This window comes from Lithobates pipiens, unplaced genomic scaffold, assembly GCF_037356315.1.
Source record: "Lithobates pipiens isolate NorthernLeopardFrog02 unplaced genomic scaffold, aLitPip1_a1.2 Scaffold_28, whole genome shotgun sequence".
Taxonomy (NCBI): domain Eukaryota; kingdom Metazoa; phylum Chordata; class Amphibia; order Anura; family Ranidae; genus Lithobates; species Lithobates pipiens.
This window is the reverse complement of record NW_027507789.1, coordinates 218,534,985-218,557,063: the sequence shown is the minus strand read 5'-3', so window position 1 is coordinate 218,557,063 and position 22,079 is coordinate 218,534,985. Positions and strand designations below refer to the sequence as shown.

General features: G+C 46.5%; 1 protein-coding gene across 2 annotated transcripts in view; it reads right to left on the bottom strand.

Annotated features, from left to right (window-relative positions):
- Positions 1–22,079, bottom strand: part of LOC143936168 (formin-F-like) — a 218,416-nt gene that overhangs the window by 56,306 nt on the left and 140,031 nt on the right. For both annotated transcript variants that reach the window (XR_013263623.1, XM_077460544.1), the window contains exons 11-12: positions 19,234–19,320; positions 18,538–18,690 (exon numbers count right to left, since the gene is read on the bottom strand). Coding sequence is in view for 1 of the 2 variants with exons in the window: in XM_077460544.1 (XP_077316670.1) it covers positions 18,538–18,690; positions 19,234–19,320 (240 nt within the window). In the remaining variant the exon portion in view is untranslated. The remainder of the gene's footprint in view (positions 1–18,537; positions 18,691–19,233; positions 19,321–22,079) is intronic.

The following is a 22,079-nucleotide window of genomic DNA, read 5'->3' as shown; positions in this document are numbered from 1 at the left end:
CTTGCTGTAAAGATATATTCTTCTATCCCCCGTGTCCTCACTCTTTTCCAAGATTCTTTCACCGTTGGGGGAACTCCATAGGGAAGCGTGTTGGGGGGGGGGGGGGGGGACTGATTTGGTCGGTGATTCTCTCAGTGATGAATGAGGTATTAGCAGCGATACCGCGAAGATCCCTGCTGTTCCCTCACCGCCATAAATCACTCATACATTCAGAAATAGGAACCACTCTTCAGACCGCATTAGGCCGACATCTATGGAAATGGAATGAAGCTGTTTTCGTTCTTGAAATTCACAGACAATCTGCATGAATACAGCATCGGAATACCGAGCCAATAATAAAAAGATCTCTGATTTACCTAAATAATGTGGTCAAATTGTTGTAGCAGTCTCCTGCCCCCCCCAACTCCGCCCCCTTCCCCATTCAGCAGACAGTATCTCACATAAGTAAGTACACCACTCACATTTTTGTAAATCTTTTCTTCTATCTTTTCATGTGACAACACTGAAGAAATGACACTTGTCTACAATGTAAAGTAGTGAGTGTACAGCTTGTATAACAGTGTAAATTTGCTGTCCCCTCAAAATAACTCAACACACAGCCATTAATGTCTAAACCGCTGGCAACAAAAGTGAGTACACCCCTAAGTGAAAATGTCCAAATTGGGCCCAAAGTGTCAATATTTTGTGTGGCCGCCATTATGTTCCAGCACTGCCTTAACCCTCTTGGGCATGGAGGTCACCAGAACTTCACAGGTTGTCACTGGAGTCCTCTGGGCCCAATTAGCCATTTTCCCTCCCCCTGGTATCATGTGACTCGTTAGTGTTACAAGGTCTCAGGTGTGAATGGGGAGCAGGTGTGTTAAATTTGGTGTTATCGCTCTCACTCTCTCATACTGGTCACTGGAAGTTTAATATGGCACCTCGTGGCAAAGAAGAAAAGGGAAAAAAGAATTGCTGCTCTACATAAAGATGGCCTAGGCTATAACAAGATTGCCAAGACCCTGAAACTGAGCTGCAGCACGGTGGTCAAGACCATACAGTGGTTTAACAGGACTGGCTCCACTCAGAACAGGCCTCGCCATGGTTGACCAAAGAAGTTGAGTCCACGTGCTCAGCATCATATCCAGAGGTTGTCTTTGGGAAATAGATGTATGAGTGCTGCCAGCATTGCTGCTGAGGTTGTAGGGGTGGGGGGTCAGCCTGTCAGTGCTCAGACCATACGCCGCACACTGCATGAAATTGGCCTGCATGGCTGTGGTCCCAGAAGGAAGCCTCTTCTAAAGATGATGAAGAAAGCCCGCAAACAGTTTGCTGAAGACAAGCAGGGTAAAGGTGATGGACTGGCCAAGCATGTCTCCAGACCTAAACCCTATTGAGCATCTGTGGGGCATCCTCAAACAGAAGGTGAGGAGCACAAGGTCTCCAACATCCACCAGCTCTGTGATGTCCTCATGGAGGAGTGGAAGAGGACTCCAGTGGTGACCTGTGAAGCTCTGGTGAACTGCAAGGTTAAGGCAGTGCTGGAAAATAATGGTGGCCACAAAAAATATTGACACTTAGGGGCCAATTTGGACATTATCATTTAGGGGTGTACTCACTTTTGTTGCCAGCGGTTTAGGCATTAATGGCTGATTGTTGAGTTTTTTTGAGGGGACAGCACATTTACACTGTTGTATAAGCTGTACACTCACTAGAACAATTCTTACTTCCTGCCGCCCCCCAAAATTCCCCCTTTCAACACAAATCCCCTCCCCCCAAATCTCCTAATGCCACCCTCCACCTCACATGATTCCACAGTGCTCAGGGCAGCCGCCCCTCAAGCCCACCCCTTATCCTGGTGCCCTCCCACCACACGTGATACCACAGTGCCCAGGGCAGCCGTCCCTCAAGCCCACCACTTATCTTGGCCCTGGTCTCTGTGCTTCTCTCTGCAATGTGGGCAGAACATGGCTGGTGGGAGGGGCTTGCAGGGTGCTGCACATAGCTTCCTGAAAACATCACAGCACCCCGCCTCAGTACTCCTATCAAGAGCCCTCATCCCCGATCGAAGCAGTTGGCTGGCACTTGGGAGGAGTTATGCAAATATCAAAATTCCTTGATAGGTGGGTGTCAGGTTGGAATAGCGGGTGTTCTGGGGCAGGCTGTATTTACACGCAGACCGCCCACATGTGACGCTGAGCCTCCTTGATCGAAAGAACTGAAATCCAATTAATGACAGGGGCGAGCCAAGGACGGTCAGGCTGAAGAGGAAACGATGCTGGATGTCCAGCCAAGAAATAATTTGGGCTCTATCTGAGTTCCTGTAGCTTCTAATGCACACTGAGAGAAGCTCACAGTGTGCAGTGAATTCAGTATAGGAGAGGAGTATAGGAGAGGAGGCTGGAGTTCAGATTTAAAGTATATTTAACCACTTGGCGCCGGCGCCTCTTGGCCCTTTAAGAGGTTTAGGATGCCGGGAGGCGAGGGTTAATATTATGTGACCGCCATGATTGGCTGTCACAGCGGTCACATGATTGAAAAACGTTTTGTTTGCCGCAGTAACTGCCTGCGCGCTCTCGGCACAGCTGTTTTTACACAAATTCATGCAAATATGCGGCCGCTCCGTGCCTAGGCCCAACCGCCGAGAGGCTGCGTATTTGCGTGTGGCCGGTGCCAGGGGGGTTAAAGCTAAAACTTTTTTTATTTCTTACTTTATTAGATTTGGATAAAGTAGAAAAGGGTTAAAAATCTGATTTTATTTCCATCTGGAGAGAGTTCACTTCACTTCCTGTCTCCATAACACAACAGACAACATTTCCCATCATTTTCTGCCTGGTGACAATGGCCACCAACACAAATAGTCATCATTTCCTCAATGGGGGTTTAATTTTCCCTCCCGCTTCCAAAATGGAAAAAAAAAAAAAAACTTTGGCTTTAGATACGCTTTAACCACCTCCCGCCCGCCCTATAGCCGAATGACGGCCTTAGAGCGGGCGGGTTCCTTCGCCTGGCCGTCCCTGGACGGCCTTGTGTTTACTTCCGCAATGCGCGCCGCCGGGGGCGCGCATCGCGGAAGTATTGTATTCGACGTGTCTCCCGGAGACAGGCAAATACAGATCGCCGTGAACGGCCAATTAAAGCGGCCGTTCACAGCGCGATCGCAGCTGCCAATGGGAGATGATCTCATATGTAAACATATGAGATCATCTCCCATTGCCGTGTCTCTCCCTCCTCACACAGGGACAGCGTGTGAGGAGGGAGAGCGATCTGTGTGTCAGCCCCAGTGCCATCTGTCAGCCCCAGTGCCATCTGTCAGCCCCAGTGCCATCTGTCAGCCCCAGTGCCATCTGTCAGCCCCAGTGCCAGTGCCATCTGTCAGCCCAGTGCCATCTGTCAGCCCCAGTGCCAGTGCCATCTGTCAGCCCAGTGCCATCTGTCAGCCCAGTGCCATCTGCCAGTAGTGCCAGTGCCGCCAGTGCCACCTGCCAGCGCCAGCGCCAGTGCCTGCCGCCAGCCCCAGTGCCGTCAGCCCCAGTGCCGCCAGCACCAGTGCCACCTGCCAGCGCCAGTGCCACCTGCCAGCGCCAGTGCCACCTGCCAGCGCCAGTGCCATCCGTCAGCCCCAGTGCCATCCGTCAGCCCCAGTGCCATCCGTCAGCCCCAGTGCCGTCAGTGCCGTCAGCCCCAGTGCTGCCAGTGCCGTCAGCCCCAGTGCCACCTGCCAGTGCCAGTGCCACCTGCCAGCACCAGTGCCACCTGCCAGCACCAGTGCCACCTGCCAGTGCCACCTGCCAGCCCCAGTGCCGTCAGCCCCAGTGCCGCCAGTGCCAGTGCCACCTGCCAGCGCCAGTGCCACCTGCCAGCGCCAGTGCCATCCGTCAGCCCCAGTGCCGCCAGTGCCAGTGCCGCCAGTGCCACCTGCCAGTGCCACCTGCCACCACCAGTGCCGCCAGTGCCAGTGCCGCCAGTGCCACCTGCCAGTGCCACCTGCCAGTGCCACCTGCCAGTGCCAGTGCCATCTGTCAGCTCCAGTGCCGCCAGCCCCAGTGCCGCCAGTGCCACGTGCCAGTGCCATGTGCCAGTGCCACCTGCCAGTGCCAGTGCCACCTGCCAGTGTCACCTGCCAGTGCCAGTGCCACCTGCCAGCCCCAGTGCCGTCAGCCCCAGTGCCGTCAGCCCCAGTGCCGCCAGCGCCAGTGCCACCTGCCAGTGCCACCTGCCAGCGCCACCTGCCAGCGCCACCTGCCAGTGCCATCTGCCAGCCGCAGTGCCATCTGCCAGCCCCATTTGCCAGAGCAATTAGCCAGAGCAAATAGCCAGCACCATCTGTCAGTGCCATCTGCCAGTGCCAGCCCCAGTGCCAGCCCCAGTGCCATCTGTCAGCGACATCTGCCAGCCCCATCTGCCAGCCCCATCTGTCAGCCCCATCTGTCAGCCCCATCTGTCAGCCCCATCTGCCTCCAGTGCCATCTGCCTCCAGTGCCATCTGTCAGTGCCACGTGGGGTCAGTGCCACGTGGGGTCAGTGCCACGTGGGGTCACTTTGTGGGCATTTCTATTGTCCTGGTGCTCCAGGGCCTTCAAAACTGTAATAGGTGGTTGAGAAATAAGATGTGTAATTTATGCTCCTAGAACGCCTGATGGTGCTATTTCAATATTGGGCCTCTGTATGTGGTCAGGCTGTGTAAAAGTCTCACACATTTGGTATCGTTATACTCAGGAGGAGTAGTAGAACGTATTTTGGGGTGTCAATTTTGCTATGTACATGCTATGTGTTGGAAATATCTTATAAATGGACAACTTTGCGTAAAAAAAATGCGTTTTCATTTTTTTTCCACATTTTCCCAAAACTTCTGGAAAAAAAATGAACCATTCAAACGACTCATTATGCCTCATAGATTATACGTTGGGGTGATAGCTTTCCAAAATAGGGTCACTTTGTGGGCATTTCCATTGTCCTGGTGCTCCAGGGCCTTCAAAAATGTAATAGGTGGTTGAGAAATGAAATGTGTAATTTATGCTCCTAGAAAGCCTGATGGTGCTATTTCAATATTGGGCCGCTGTATGTGGCCAGGCTGTGTAAAAGTCTCACACATTTGGTATCGTAATACTCAGAAGGAGTAGCAGAACGTATTTTGGGGAGTCATTTGTGGTATACACATGCCATGTGAGAGAAATAACCTATTACATTGAAAATTTTGTGAGAAAAAAAAAAAAAAAAATCTTCATTTTGCAAAGAATTGTGGGAAAAAGATGACAACATTAAAAACCTCACCATGCATCTTAGTAAATACCTTGGAATGTCTACTTTCAAAAAAGGGGTCATTTGGGGGGTATTTGTACTTTCCTGACTTGTTCGGGTCGCAAGAAATGAGATAGGCCACCAGTACATCAGGTGTGATCAATTTTGTGCAATTCGCACCACAGCTTGTAGACTCTCTAACTTTCACAAAGACCAAATAATATCCACTAATTTGAGTTATTTTTACCAAAGATATGTAGCAGTATAAATTGTGGCCAAAATTTATGAATTTTTTTTTATAATTTGCAAAATTTTATCACAGAAACAAAGAAATATGCGTTTTTTTTTCAAAATTTTCGGTCTTTTTTCAAAATTTTCGGTCTTTTTTCATTTATAGAGCAAAAAATAAAAACCCCAGAGGTGATCAAATACCACCAAAAGAAAGCTCTATTTGTGGGAAAAAAAGGACGCAAAATTCATTTGGGTACAGTGTTGCATGACTGAGTAATTGTCATTCAAACTGTGAGAGCACCAAAAGCTGAAAATTGGTCTGGGCAGGAAGGGTGTTTAAGTGCCCAGTAAGCAAGTGGTTAATGAATACATTAGAATGTCTTCTTTAAATTTCTGTAGCTGTACTTGGCCCTCAGAGGCAGCGGTGCGGTATAAATGCAAACTTTTTTTCTATAATGAGTGTTCTGTTACTATGTTGTCCTTTAGTTAGTAGCAACTCCATATAATCCATCAAAAGTACGTCTCCTGATGAAGTCTGTATGAGACGAAACACGTCGGATCGAACAAAGCTTACATGTTAGCATGCATGCAAACGACTGATGGTCCAAAATTTGGGGTGGACTAAGCAGCTGTTCCCAAGTGTTGGGTACTCGTATTGTGTAAAATTGTTCTATGTTTCTTTTTATAAAATAAACTATACTATGCAGATGTCAGGACACTAATGGAAATGCGCATTCGCCAGTACACAGAGAGGGAATTCCTGCCAGAAAGTTGTGTAGGTATACACATAGGAGCATCAGCATGCATTGGTGTATGCCTGGGCATACTCTCTTTTATCGCGCCTGATGGCCTATTTAGAGGATAGAATTGTGAGCATTAATTGCTGGGTGATCTTCAGCTCCCTGGCATACTTGCTTCTGTGCTTCCTGGTTACCCTGTTAGACTTTCTGTTGCTGGCTCAGCTTGTCCCTGGGTAACCTTTTGACTCCCTCCAGATCGTGACCTCGGCTTGCTGCTTGACCCTGATCCTGCGTGATCTCCCATGTATGAAACGGCTTGCCTCCAGATCCTGCTTCTGTTACCAGCTCCTCATCTGGACCTCAGCTTGAAGCTGAGCCAAGGTCACTGGACCCTGCCTTGGTTACTACTGCCTATCTGTTTATGACCCTAGCCCGGCTCCTGACCACGTCTCCTCTTCCAGTCATCTCACCGTGTATGACCTTGGCTCAGCTTCAAGACTACATCTCCCTTCCTACTAGCATCAGATCCTGGCTATTCTACCTACCAGATCTGTGTTCTGGGTTCTACTCTGCACCTCTATGCAGGTTGCCGGGCATCACTTGATCGTGAGATGTTCTCCTGCCTGCACCTATCACCATTTCTGCGGTCCATCCAGGGCCGTTTTTTAACCACTTACAGACCGGACCATTTTGCTGGTCAAAGACCAGACCACTTTTTGCGATTCGGCACTGCGCCGCTTTAACTGACAATTGCGCGGTCATGCGACGTGGCTCCCAAACAAAATTGACGTCCTTTTTTTCCCACAAATAGAGCTTTATTTTGGTGGTATTTGATCACCTCTGCGGTTTTTATTTTTTTGCGCTATAAACAAAAATAGAGCGACAATTTTGAAAAAAACGCATTATTTTTTACTTTTTGTTATAATAAATATCCCCCAAAAATATATAAAAAAACATTTTTTTCCCTCAGTTTAGGCCGATACGTATTCTTCTACATATTTTTGGTAAAAAAAATCGCAATAAGCGATTATTGATTGGTTTGCGCAAAAGTTATAGCGTTTACAAAATAGGGATAGTTTAATAGCATTTTTATTAATAATTTTTTATTATTTTTTTTTTACTAGTAATGGCGGCGATCAGCGATTTTTATTGTGACTGCGACATTATGGCGGACACATCGGACATTTTTGACACATTTTTGGGACCATTGTCATTTATACAGTAATCACTGCTATATAAATGCAGTGATTCCTGTGTAAATGACACTGGCAGTGAAGGGGTTAACCAGTGGGTGGCAGTGTAGGGGTTAAGTGTTCCTAGGGGTGTGTTACTAACTGTGGGGGGGTTGGGCTTTCATTTAGTGAACAATGATCTCTGCTCCAATCACATGGAGCAGAGATCAGCATCACTAGTTGCTAGGCAGAATGGAGAAATGCTGTTTACACGGCATTTCCTCCATTCAGCCGTCCCGTGAGACGATTGCGGGTATGCCCGCAGCGATCGAGTCCGTGGGTCCCGCGACCGGACTCACGGGGGTCCCGACCAGCGCGCCGCCGGCGGCACGCTCCCTATGGCAGGGCGGCATTGAAGATTGGACGTACATGTACGCCAGTATGCCTGCCCGTGCCATTCTGTCGACATACATCGTCGTGCGCTGGTCGGGAAGTGGTTAAGACAGGGCAAAAGGGGCAGCTGACCTGGGCCCTGTCATTGTTGTGGGGCCCAAAGCAGCTGCCTCATACTTGCCAACTATCTCAGTTTAAATTTCCTTGTCTCTTGCTGTGTCCTGATATCTCAGTGTGAAGTGCTGCTACTAATGCTGTCCAGCTCTGCCCTATTGTTGTATACAGATGACTCACCTGCAGACCCTGTGCTTACATGTAAATAACCACCATTCATATATAAATAGCAGCAGCTTTCACATGTAAATAGCTGCATAGATATGTAAATAAAGGCGGCATCTATATGTATATCTCAACAAGCAGAAATCATGTGCTGTAACCTCTAGCAACTAATCAGTGAGCTGTAATGTGTGCTGTATAACCTCTAGCAACCAGTCAGTGAGCGATAATGATACACTGTAACCTCTGGCAACCAATCACAATAGCTGCCTGATCTGATTCAGTAAACTGATTTTGAGTCTAGCTGCTATTTATTGTATGTCTCAGAGCAGGTAGAGAGCAAAACTGCATGGGGGGGGGGCAAAAAAAGTTTTGCCCAGGGTCCAATCAATAATAAAGACGGCCCTGGGTCCACCTCTACTGATTATCATCTGCTCTCCATGTCTGAGCCTCCTGTTCTCACATTCAGGTGTGTTTGCATCAGAGCCGCAAAGGAAGCCCTCTGATGACCTCGACCTCCACCAAGATATACGTGACAGGCCGATCTCTTTCGGCCTTTAGGCTGGGTTCACACTGCTGCGGCAGCAAGAACCGGGTGTGATTTGCACCGCACTGCAGTGCAAATCACATCCGATCTCTGTGTGATGCGAGTTTAGCCATACAGATAGTATGGCTGAATTCGCATCGCAACCGCCGCAAACTCGCACGGGCCCCTTTTTTTGGTCCGCAGCAGAATCGGATCGCATGGGTGTTCACACCATGCGATCCGATTCCTGTCCGAGTTTGCAGATCGCACTGCGATATGCGAACTGATCTGGGGGTGTCATTAACTTTTCACTGACACTCCCAGCAGTCCGCATAGGGCAGTGTGAACTGCCAGCGGGAGGCATGCGATGCGGGAAAACGCTGCGGATTTGCGGCGTTCCCGCATCGCTCCGGTGTGAACCCGGCCTTAGGCTGGGTTCACACTGCTGCGGCAGCGAGAACCGGATGTGATTCGCACCGCACTGCAGTGCAAATCACATCCGATCTCTGTGCGATGCGAGTTCAGCCATACAGATAGTACGGCTGAATTCGCATCGCACCCGCCGCAAACTCGCACGGGACCCTTTTTTTGGTCCGCAGCAGAATCGGATCGCATGGGTGTTCACACCATGCGATCCGATTCCTGTCCGAGTTTGCAGATCGCACTGCGATATGCGGACTGATCTGGGGGTGTCATTAACATTTCACTGACACTCCCAGCAGTCCGCATGGGGCAGTGTGAACTGCCGGCGGGAGGCATACGATGCGGGAAAACGCTGCGGATTCGCGGCGTTCCCGCATCGCTCCGGTGTGAACCCGGCCTTATTTAGGCTGTTGGTGAGTCCCTGGAAGGGTTAAGGAGAAAGGACAGGATCATCCCCCACAATTGGCGCTTGACCCGCCTGTTATTTGATGGGTTATTTTGGAATCGGTGAGTTTACCTCCACGCGGGGGATCTCTCTGGTTGATGGATGTAATCAACACCTTTCGGAGGAAGTCCCCCATTGTGTGGGGAATTGGATTGTTGGCCTTTCAGTGCATTTTTTTTTTTCACAGAAGAACTCTATATGTGAATTTATTGACTTTATATCAATGACAAACACTAACTGTAATTTGCATATGTATTATTATTTTTTCAGCACAATGTGAGTTTTGCACATTCGGAGATGTAGGTTTGATTGTACATTTTGGGGATTATATGGAGGAGCGCTGTACATTTTTATTTGTTTGGCGGTAAACCCTAACCCTAACAATAGAATTGCTACAGCTACAGACATCCATGATCTAAGTATAACACATCTAGCCCTATAAAGAACAATTCAGTATACATACCTTTTTTGAAGCCGATCCGGTCCGGTCTCCAGCGGCGGAAGCTCTGCAGAGGACTCAGCCGACAACAGAGTTACTATGGGGCTTCCGTTGTTGGGCAAAAATTTTTGGTTATTCAGAGATTCGGATGTATCTGAATATCCCAATGAAATAATAACGAATTTCGTTGAAATTCATTTAATTTACTGTAGTTTTATTTATTCGTTTTCTAACCAATTCTAAATTTTTGGAACGAATCAACAAGACAAAATTAGTAATGAATCTATCGGAAACTAAACAAAAACAAATTTTTCCATTCTGCACATGTCTTCCAAGAGACATATGAAGTTGTCAAATAATATATATGTGTAGCCAGGCACAGGGCTTTAGTGTTATGAGACAAAGGCTCTTAGCCCTTGTACACACGGTCGGAGATTCCGACGGAATGTGTCCGATTGGACTGTTTTGTCAGATATTCCGACTGTGTGTGGTCTCCATCGGACTGTTTCCGTTGGAGTATCCGACGGACCAAGTTTTCCAACTTGTTGGTAAAATTTTCCGACAAAATGCTCCGATCGGACATACTCCGATCATGTGTAAAGAATTCCGATCGGACAAAGCGCCACGCATGCTCAGATCAAATTCCTACACCAAAGCTATTGGCTACTAGCGTGAACGTAGTCCCGTCATAGCGAAATAACGCCATCACGTCTGATTTTCCGACAACTTTGTCCGACCGTGTGTATGCAACAGTTTTGGACAAAATCCGTCAGACAAAATCCGACGGACAGAATCCGACGGATTTGGTTGTCGGAATCTCCGACCGTGTGTATGGGGGCTTAGAGACTAAATACATTTCCTTTCTGCTCCCTTTTGCTGAGTTGTTAACGCTGCTGCACAGTTCTTCTCCAGCCAGCAGGGGGAGAGCCAAGTTACATCAAGCCTATAGAATTTAATACAGAAGGCGTGGAATCCTGGAGGCATAGTTCAAGGTAGCAGCCATGTCATGAAACAACTGTATTTTTGAACTACTGATCCCAAATGGTCTGTGTGCGTCAGAAGGAGCCTGAGGGGCTTTATATTCTTTTGACAGGGAAAAGCTGCTTTCTTGGTGCTGTGGGAACCCAGACATGTTGGAACAAGTGGGGGGGGGGGGGGGGGGAGAGATAGACCCACCCGAGAAAGTCTGGGGGTAAGCTGGAATTGTTGACTGCTTGGTCCATCCAAGTCATAGTCACACCAGGACCAAACCAAGAGGGGACCCCTTCCATCAAAGACTGCATCGCCACGATGGAGAGTTGGTAAGAGGGCCACTGGCTCTCCGATACCGTTAACCAAGAGACAAGCCACTGAGAGCAGGATATTGATAGCAATCTAACTTTCTTCCAGTTACAGCCATCTAATTTAAGTTCACGCCACGCCACGCCATTCACTCAGGGTACAATTATACTACAGCTTTATTCCAACCCCTTGACTCATGTCAATTCTACCTTGCTTTGGTTATGCTGCACTTCTTACTGTTTGCAGGGTAGAAGGACTATCTCCAGTGCACCAACAGTCATCTAAGACCTCATACACAATTTACAACTTTTGTTGTCTGATTTCCTTTAGATTTACCAAAACCATGTAGTGCAAGGGCCTGCCTGATTGCATACAAATTGAAACTTTTAAGGTTTGATCTCATATTATACGGTTTTGGTAAATCTGAAGGAAAAAAAATTGAAAGAAAATCGTATAGTGTGTATCAAGCTTAAGGGCCCCAACATTAGCCGGCAGAAGATCCCCTTTGAAAACTGCCCCTTTCACTAAATTGAATAGTCCTCTTCCCCTTAATCCTTTACACCATTTATGCTGTTTAAATACTGATTGTGTCTACCCAGCCAGTCTAGGCCTAACACATCCACTGTTAGAACTTACGGGCAGTATAGTTCCTGTATTGCTAAATCAAAGATCTGTTCACTGCCCGTTTGGTATTCTAACAAACATTAGCCAAAGTTTGAACCTGTTGCCTTGAAGGATGCAGCAAAAGCTGTCAGATGGTCTATTGGTAGACCTATGCGTGTGTATGCCTTGAGTATTTGGATGAATTTAAAAGTAATTTTCTACCACCCACAGTTTTAACAGGCAGTTAGTGAGGGTAGCTTCTTTGTGTGAATTATCCACTCAATGTAATCGGTTACAGCTGAAGACCCACCTCACATTCCCACATTCCGTCTGCATCTGGGGACTGATTATAAAACCTTATTATAGAGAAGATCTGAGCCACACATATGATAAGAAATTGGACTACGAGTTACTTTATGCTGCAGGTGTTTCCTGGTCGATCTTTGCCCTGCTTGGCCTACCCCTTTAAGTTATTTATAAAGAAGGACTAGTACTAGTCAGCTAGACTACTGTAAATTTGCAGACGTTTCATTCAAGCCACAATTTTCAGTAGAGATGGCCTCGCGGTTCGCCCGGCGGTCGGTTTGCGGCGAATTTTGCTCGTTCGCGATTAGCCAAACCGGCGGACTTCTGCCGCTGTTTGCGCGGCAGACAAATGCGTTTACATTGTGAAGAACTTTGACCCATGACACATCCATCATGGGGTACAGGACAGCCAATTGAGACATTTCAGCACATGGACAATTGGACATTCCCCCTAACTTATAAATAGACCTGATCTGGTGGCCATTTTACATTCTGTCTTTTGTCAGTGTAGGGAAAGGACGCTGTGTGGAGCAGGGACAGTCAGTTTAATCACTAGCTATTACTATTAGGTCCACAAAAGTCCTTTTAAGGACTGGTATAGGTGTACAGTATATAGGGTTGTAATACACTTATAATATACTTTCTTTCAAATATAGAAAGCATATTATGGTGCACTGCTGACTGCTGTGCTGCTGATTGCTGACCGATTCTGCAGCTGTCTTTTATCAGTGTAGGGACTGAGGGACAGTTTGGTTTTTGGAGCAGGGACAGTCTGCAAATCACTAGCTACTAGGTCCACAAAGGTCCTTTTAAGGACTGGTATAGGTGTACAGTATATAGGGTTGTAATACACGTATAATATACTTTCTTTCAAATATAGAAAGCATATTATAGTGCACTGCATGCAGTGCTGCTGACCGATTCTGCAGCTGTCGATTCTCAGTGTAGGGAGGGACAGTTTGGTGTTTGGAGCAGGGACAGTCTGCAATTCACTAGCTACTAGCTAGCTACTATTAGGTCCACAAAGGTCCTTTTAAGGACTGGTACAGGTGTACAGTATATAGGGTTGGAATACATGTATAATATACTTTCTTTAACCACTTTAGCCCCGGACCATTTTGCTGGCCAAAGACCAGACCACTTTTGCGATTTGGCACTGCGTCGCTTTAACTGACAATTGCACGGACATGCGACTTGGCTCCCAAACAAAATTGACGTTCTTTTTGTTCCCACAAATAGAGCTTTCTTTTGGTGGTATTTGATCATCTCTGCGGTTTTTATTTTTTGCGCTATAAACAAAAATAGAGCGACAATTTTGAAACAAAAAGCATTATTTTTTACTTTTTGTTATAATAAATAGCCCCCAAAAATATATAAAAAAAAAACATTTTTTCCCTCAGTTTAGGCCGATACGTATTCTTCTACATATTTTTGGTAAAAAAAATCGTAATAAGCGATTATTGATTGGTTTGCGCAAAAGTTATAGCGTTTACAAAATAGGGGATAGTTTTATGGCATTTTTATTATAAATTTTTTTTTTACTAGTAATGGCGGCGATCAGCGATTTTTATTGTGACTGCGACATTATGGCGGAAACATCGGACATTTTTGCCACATTTTTGGGACCATTGTCATTTATACAGCAATCACTGCTATACAAATTCAGTGATTCCTGTGTAAATGACACTGGCAGTGAAGGGGTTAACCAGTGGGTGGCAGTGTAGGGGTTAAGTGTTACTAACTGTTGGGGGTTGGGCTTTCTTTTAGTGAACACTGATCTCTGCTCCAATCACATGGAGCAGAGATCAGCGTCACTTGTTGCTAGGCAGAACGGGGAGATTCTGTTTACAACGGCATCTCCCAGTTCAACCGCCCAGTGAGACGATCGCGGGAATGCCCGCGGCGATCGAGTCCGCATGACCCGCGACCGGACTCACGGGGGTCCCGACCGCTACGCAAGCGCGCCGCCGCCGGCGCGATGGCAGGGCGGCATTTAAGATTGGACGTACCTGTATGCCAATATGCCTGCCCGTACATCGGCGTGCGCCGGTCGGGAAGTGGTTAAAATATAGAAAGCATATTATAGTGCACTGCATGCAGTGCTGCTGACCGATTCTGCAGCTGTCGTTTCTCAGTGTAGGGAGGTGCTGGTGTCAGTGCTCTCACGGTGCTGGTGTCAGTGCTCTGTATCACAGTGCTTTTGTCAGTGCTCTCTATCACGGTGCTGGTGTCAGTGCTCTCTATCTTGGTGCTGGTGTCGGTGCTCTCTATCTTGGTGCTGGTGTCGGTGCTCTCTATATCGGTGCTGGTGTCAGTGCTCTCTATCTCAGTGCTGGTGTCAGTGCTCTCTATCTTGGTGCTGGTGTCAGTGCTCTCTATCTCGGTGCTGGTGTCAGTGCTCTCTATCACGGTGCTGGTGTCAGTGCTCAGTCTCTATCGAGGTGCTGGTTTCAGACAGTGAGGGAGATAGCAGCAGAGAAGCCAATCAGCAGGCAGTGCCAACACCATGGCTGAGGATCAGCACTGGACTGGCACCTCTGGACCACTGCAGTGGAGCCCTGCATAGGTGGGGGTAAGGGCCGGGCAGAGGGAGGGGCTCAAGCACAGGTTGGCACACTGGGACACTGGCACAGGACTGCGCTGCCCTGACTGTGGCACTGATCATCTCCTGCACCCCCTTCATAGCCTGGCCTGACCTTGCCTCTCCTCCATGGCCCTCATGCACTCCTGAATTGTCAAAATTTCACAGATAAAAAAAGAATGCTTGTCGTTGTCGATCCCAGATTCACTTAATACTTTTGTTATGTCAGTGTCATGTGGTGGGACTATGTGTGCACAGCTAGTAAGTATTTTGTGGCTGAAAATATGACCTGGAGGTTTTTAAGGTTCGCCTGCCATTAAAGTCAATAGGGCCCGCGGCGAACCTTGCGGTTTGCAAACTTTTGGCCACGTTCGCGTTCACGAAACGTCCCCGTCGGAAGTTTGTCCATCACTAATTTTCAGTTCTAATGGGTGTCAGGAAGATACCACAGCAATTAAACAAAACACGCACAACAAAAGAATGGCCCATCATAGGAAGGCAAATTCTACAGGCAAGACACAGCATTTTTCCTACGTCTTAAGGCAGACTTTCTCAACCTTGTTTAGCCCTGGATTTTCAGGTTTTTGAGGAACCTCTTATAAAAATGGATTAGATTTACACCTCATTAGCACTATCAAAAATTTGAAGAATGTTTTTTGGCCCATGTAGAGTCAGAGGTGTAACTACTAGAACCCAAGACAAACCTTCAAACCATAAAAGGCCCCCCTGGCCACCGAACAGGGCCCTTCCCACTGATCCTTGGGCCCTTTACACACATCGTGGGACCATTTATTACAGTCCTACAGTGGACCACATTCCTGCCATCTTGGGAGTCCCCCCCATGGTGGCAACACGACAGAGACCAGTCGCAAGTGCAACCCTTGCAACCCTGGTAATTATGCCACTGGTGTCAGTAGTTTATTTTCATTGTTTTACTTTTGTATTTTTTTTTTACCATTTATTTTATTGTATTTTTTTTGTTGTTTTGTTTATTTTTTACATATTTTTTAGGACCCTCGTTGGAAGGCTTTGGTGCAATATCAGGGGTTTAAACAGAGACAGAGAAAGAGACTGAGGACAGTTTCATCAGTCCCTGTCTCTGCAGCCTCAGCTGCACAGAATGAATAGCTCTGAATAGCTCTGTACAGAGCTTCCAGTTCATTCATAAACTGAAGCATAATAAAGATAGTTTACTATGTCTCAGCTATAAATTAATAAAGAAAAAAAAAACAGAGCCAGTGATTGGTCACTGGCTCTGTTCATTAATACAAGGAAGCGGCCTGTAAATGACACATTTGCAGGCTCCTTTCCCACTCTCTAATCTGACAGATCCACCCTAGCAGCCGGTGAGAGGGGGAAACCTGGTAGCACTGCCGGGGAGGGGGGGCAGGAAGCACACAGGGAACTGAGGCAGGGAAGCACACAGGGCACTGGAACAGGGAACTGGGGCAGCAGGACCGGGATAGAGAGGTAGCAGAAGTGGCGTGTAGAGAAACCGATGCCCTCCATTTTCCTGCTGCAGCCACTGAATGTCTGCGGGAGGAGAAGGAGCAAGCTTTCAGCGGCTACATGAAGGGATCGGTTCCTCTACATGCCGATGCCCCCATCGCCTTCCTATCCAGTTGTACAGTGGGGGTCGCATGGACACCTGGAACATGGGGCCGGGTCACAATAGTGAGATCCCAGCCTAGTGTATTTGACACCCAACGCTGATAATTTTGTTACAAACTCTTAAAAAAAAATTTCGGTAAAATTATTGAAATGAATAATAAATAACTGCAGAAAAAATGGTAAAAATTGTGGCATCTTCTAACATTAGTGATCAGTGTAGAAGTGATCCCCTAAATCAGGGATATGCAATTAGCGGACCTCCAGCTGTTGCAGAACTACAAGTCCAATGAGGCGTAGCAAGACTCTGACAGCCACAAGCATGACACCCAGAGGCAGAGGCATGATGGGACTTGTAGTTCTGCAACAGCTGGAGGTCCACTAATTGCATATCCCTGCCCTACATTGTTCGTTAGTGGAAAATTGCCTCCTTGATTTGACCCATTACATTGGTGGTTACTGGAAAAATGCCTCCTTGCATTGGCGGTCAGTGTTGGTGGTAAAATTAATCCACCAAATTAATCAACCATTGCTCACTGTTCAAGGAAACCCTAGTATCCTCAAAATAACCCTAGGGATCCACGGAATCCTGGTTGAGAAACTTTCTTTCGAGGACAGCGAGGGGAACATCCTGAACGGAGAGGACAGCTTGTTCATAAGAGGTGCGAAAGAGGCCAGCAACGTCAAACTGGAACAACCATCCCCAAATGGAGGTGGGAGCCTTCAACACCACTTGTGTTCCACATATTATTCTGCTTTAACATTTGACAACAATTCACACCTTCAGCCAAGTGAGTCAAAGGATGGGATTATGTAACTAGAAGACGGTGGTTCCAGAACTTTCACACCTTCCGTCCTGTTCTTGGACAACCAACACATCAACACATTCCATCGCGATTGGATTAGAAGTGGCAGTGCTACCATTGTGGATATAACTGCTGCAGTATCTTCCGGAGACTCATTAGAACTGAAGAACTGGCTTGGAGAAGCTACAGAATGTCTTCAACATTACAGAACAAGTCCAGTAGAATTTGACCAACCACTGCTAGACCATGACCTGAATGTGACCATAGACTGCTAGACCATGACCTGAGTGTGACCATAGACTACTAGACCATGACCTGAATGTGACCATAGACTGCTAGACCATGACCTGAATGTGACCAAGTCCAGTAGAATTTGACCAACCACTGCTAGACCATGACCTGAATGTGACCATAGACTGCTAGACCATGACCTGAATGTGACCATAGACTACTAGACCATGACCTGAATGTGACCATAGACTGCTAGACCATGACCTGAATGTGACCATAGACTGCTAGACCATGACCTGAATGTGACCAAGTCCAGTAGAATTTGACAAACCACTGCTAGACCATGACCTGAATGTGACCATAGACTGCTAGACCATGACCTGAATGTGACCATAGACTACTAGACCATGACCTGAATGTGACCATAGACTGCTAGACCATGACCTGAATGTGACCATAGACTGCTAGACCATGACCTGAATGTGACCATAGACTGCTAGACCATGACCTGAATGTGACCATAGACTGCTAGACCATGACCTGAATGTGACCATAGACTGCTAGACCATGACCTGAATGTGACCATAGACTGCTAGACCATGACCTGAATGTGACCATAGACTGCTAGACCATGACCTGAATGTGACCATAGACTGCTAGACCATGACCTGAATGTGACCATAGACTGCTAGACCATGACCTGAATGTGACCATAGACTGCTAGACCATGACCTGAATGTGACCATAGACTGCTAGACCATGACCTGAATGTGACCATAGACTGCTAGACCATGACCTGAATGTGACCATAGACTGCTAGACCATGACCTGAATGTGACCATAGGCTGCTAGACCATGACCTGAATGTGACCGTAGACTGCTAGACCATGACCTGAATGTGACCATAGACTGCTAGACCATGACCTGAATGTGACCATAGACTGCTAGACCATGACCTGAATGTGACCATAGACTGCTATACCATGACCTGAATGTGACCATAGACTGCTAGACCATGACCTGAATGTGACCATAGGCTGCTAGACCATGACCTGAATGTGACCATAGACTGCTAGACCATGACCTGAATGTGACCATAGACTGCTAGACCATGACCTGAATGTGACCATAGACTGCTAGACCATGACCTGAATGTGACCATAGGCTGCTAGACCATGACCTGAATGTGACCATAGGCTGCTAGACCATGACTTGTATCAATGAAAACCTTCACAGATATGAAGTAGGACACTCACTTTGGTGAGGGAGGAGAGCCGGAAGCCTCTGGCCTTTTCCTTGCCAGCATTCTCGTTCAAGAAGTTGCCCAACGCCAAGACGTAGGCCAGCACCACCGGAAACGCTTGACTGCTCAGCAGCTGGCTACATGCTTTGACCTTCTGCAAAAGTAACTGTAGAAGAAAAGTCTGTTAAGTTCCTTTCAAAGCTGGAAACACTGTCACCTAGTTTATTTTACCTAGCATAGAGGACATCGGAAAGGTAGACAAGGCCAATATGACTTCTATGTTGCCGAAATATGGAATCTATAATCCTGTTTTTAGATATACAAGTGATTACAATCCACTCAAAGCTGAACTGCAAGAAATGCATTCGTGCAATCTGAACGAATTTATTTTGTTTTTTTAATAGATTAATTCCTCCATAATCAGTGCCACCTAGTGGTCAAAATGCAGTATGTTTTCTCTTTGAAGTATTTCAGAAAACGAAACCACATTTTGACCACTAGGGGGAGCTGATGACACAGGAATTAAGCAATTAGAAAAAAACTGGTGCCATATTGCTCAGCTTGCACGAATGTTTCTGATGTTTGTGCAAAAAAAATCGATCCCTTAAAAAGATGACTTTAATAGTCCTATTCTGAATCTGACCACTATCGATTCTAAAGTATAAATGTTTGCTGTGCTTCAGTATTGCAAATTCTTCGATAGGCTTACCGGTTGCAGATATTTCATAATGCCAGGTAGCTCTCGTATTGTTAGCAGAGTGTCGAGTCTTGGGCACAAATCAGGAATCTTACACATCTGTAAGAAACAGAGATGAGTATAGAAAATGGATTGTACTGTAGCGCCCCCCTCTGGTTCCAGTTCTTCTGTGCAGGAATCTACAGGAAGCTAACATTTAGCAAGGTCAAAACACTTATACTAGCTGTTTATAAAATAACATTTAAGGTTTACGTAAACTCTAACAATGAACTTCTCTTATTTGCTCCCTTTTGGTCTGTTAAATTTACCTTTGACAATTTTTTGTTAGATAAGGGGGAAACAAATACCTGTTAGAGATCTTGTCGGATGATAATTTCCTGTGCTCCCTACCTGTGCTGACTGTTATCCGTTACATTTTCCCCAGCTCTCTCGTTGGAATGCAGAACATCTTCCTTCTACAGTTTAGAGAAGAGGAGAGGGGGATGTGTTCTGTAGTCCCACTCTGGGGTGGCAATGCTGGTTCTCTCCATAGATGCAACAGAGTGAGTGAGAGTTGTCACCCTAGGGCAAAAGGTGTTGTCACTGGCTGGATCGCCAGGGGAAATAAAGGGGGGGGGGGGGGGGTGGAGAACATCTAAGGACTGCTGAGCTAAACCAGAACAGTTATATATATATTAGAATATTTTTTTAATGCTACTAAAATAGTCCATGATTGCCTGAGATTAATCGTTAGCACATGGGGAGTGTGGCATGTGGCAGTTATTATACAATTGTGGTCTATGGGAAGAATGTTCCTTACATTGGTGGTCAGTGGGAAGAATGTTCCTTTTATTGGTGGTCATTAGGAAAAGAATACCCCTTTCATTAGTAGTCAGTGGGAATAATGCTCCCAACATTGGTGTTCAGTAGGAATAGTGCTCCTTACATTGGGGGTCAGTAGAAAGAATGTCCCTTACATTGGCGGTCAGTGGGAAGAATGCTACTTATATAGGAGGTCAGAGGGAAGAATGCTCTTTACATTGGTGGTCTAAGAGAAGAATGTCCCTTACATTGGTGGTCAGTGGGAAGAATGCCCCTTGCTTTGGTGGTCAGTGGGAAGAATGCCCCTTGCTTTGGTGGTCAGTGGGAAGAATGCCCCTTGCTTTGGTGGTCAGTGGGAAGAATGCCCCTTGCTTTGGTGGTCAGTGGGAAGAATGCCCCTTGCTTTGGTGGTCAGTGAGAAGAATGCCCTTTGGTGGTCAGTGGGAATAATTTCCCTTACTTTGGTGGTCAGTGGGAAGAATGCCCCTTGCTTTGGTGGTCAGTGAGAAGAATGCCCTTTGGTGGTCAGTGGGAATAATTTCCCTTACTTTGGTGGTCAGTGGGAAGAATGCCCCTTGCTTTGGTGGTCAGTGAGAAGAATGCCCTTTGGTGGTCAGTGGGAATAATTTCCCTTACTTTGGTGGTCAGTGGGAAGAATGACCCTTGCTTTGGTGGTCAGTGAGAAGAATGCCCTTTGGTGGTCAGTGGGAATAATTTCCCTTACTTTGGTGGTCAGTGGGAAGAATGACCCTTACATTGGAATTCAGTGGCAAGAATGTCCCTTATATTGGCGGTCAATGGAAAAAATTTCCATTACTTTGGTGATCTGTGGGAACAATGTCCATTACATTGGTATTCAGGGGAAGAATTCCCCTTACATTTGTGATTAGTGAGAAGAATTCTCTTCACATTGGTGGTTAGTGGGAAGAATGCCCGTTACATTGGTCATCAGTGGGAAGAATGTTCCTTACATTGGTGGTTAGTGGGAAGAATGCCCCTTACATTGGTCATCAGTGGGAATAATGTTCCTTACATAGGTGGCCAGTGGGAAAAATTCTCCTTACATTGAAGGTCATTTGGAAGAATGACCCTTACGTTGGTGGTCAGTGAGAAGAAGTCCCCTTACATTGGAGGTCATTTGGAAGAATGACCCTTAAATTGGTGGTCAGTGTGAAGAATGTCCCTTATATCGGTGGTCAGTAGGAATAACCCTTAAAGTGGTGTTCAGAATGCCACCCTTACCCTTACCACCCTTGGTGTCTTGCTGTTGCCTCTGCTACTTGGCATTGGTCCCAGAACTATGCAGGTACCACCAAATGTGAGGTCAACCAGCCACAGCTCAAGAAACACCCAGCAACTTCTGGAGGAACCCTATAGTCCCATAAAACCCTGGTTAAGAATGGCTGCTCTAATACTTTAATGGCCTTCTATATGGATTGAGTTCAGCAAGAATAAAGGCCAATTTAAAGACCATCGTATCATTTCTGCCAGTTTTGTGAAGAACACTCTAAGGTGATGCCTTCAGTTCAGGCAGATGTGAAAATGCAAAATTGAGGGAAAGCAGTATAAACACACGATTAGCTCCAAGAGTCTAAGTAGCTGTGCATTGCCTGCAGGATTCGATTTAATATACAGTAGCCGCTTTGTTTTCTGCACAAAATCTATGTAATACAATAAAAATACAATAAAAAAAAAAAAGAGAAAGAAATACAAGAGCCATGAAATCTGGCCTATTTAAAATCCCCATAATGGCTTCGCATGTAATGACAACTTTTCTTTTGAGTATATTGACCTTTGCAACCATACGCTTCCCCATTTATCCACAACGTTATATTTTTATTAGTTCTTTCGGGGCACTCCTGTACAATTTTAACCATCACCTTAGTCACCAGCACCTTGTGGAGGAGTTATATTCTTTTATCTATGAACTCATAGCGGAGGAGAAAGGCAGGTTAACTGTTGAAATCAATGCTCCGCCGCCCCTTCCACCAGTACACATATGTTCCTTCACCTCTCCGGCACGGAAAGAAAATTGCAAGCGGCAACAAAAACCTCGT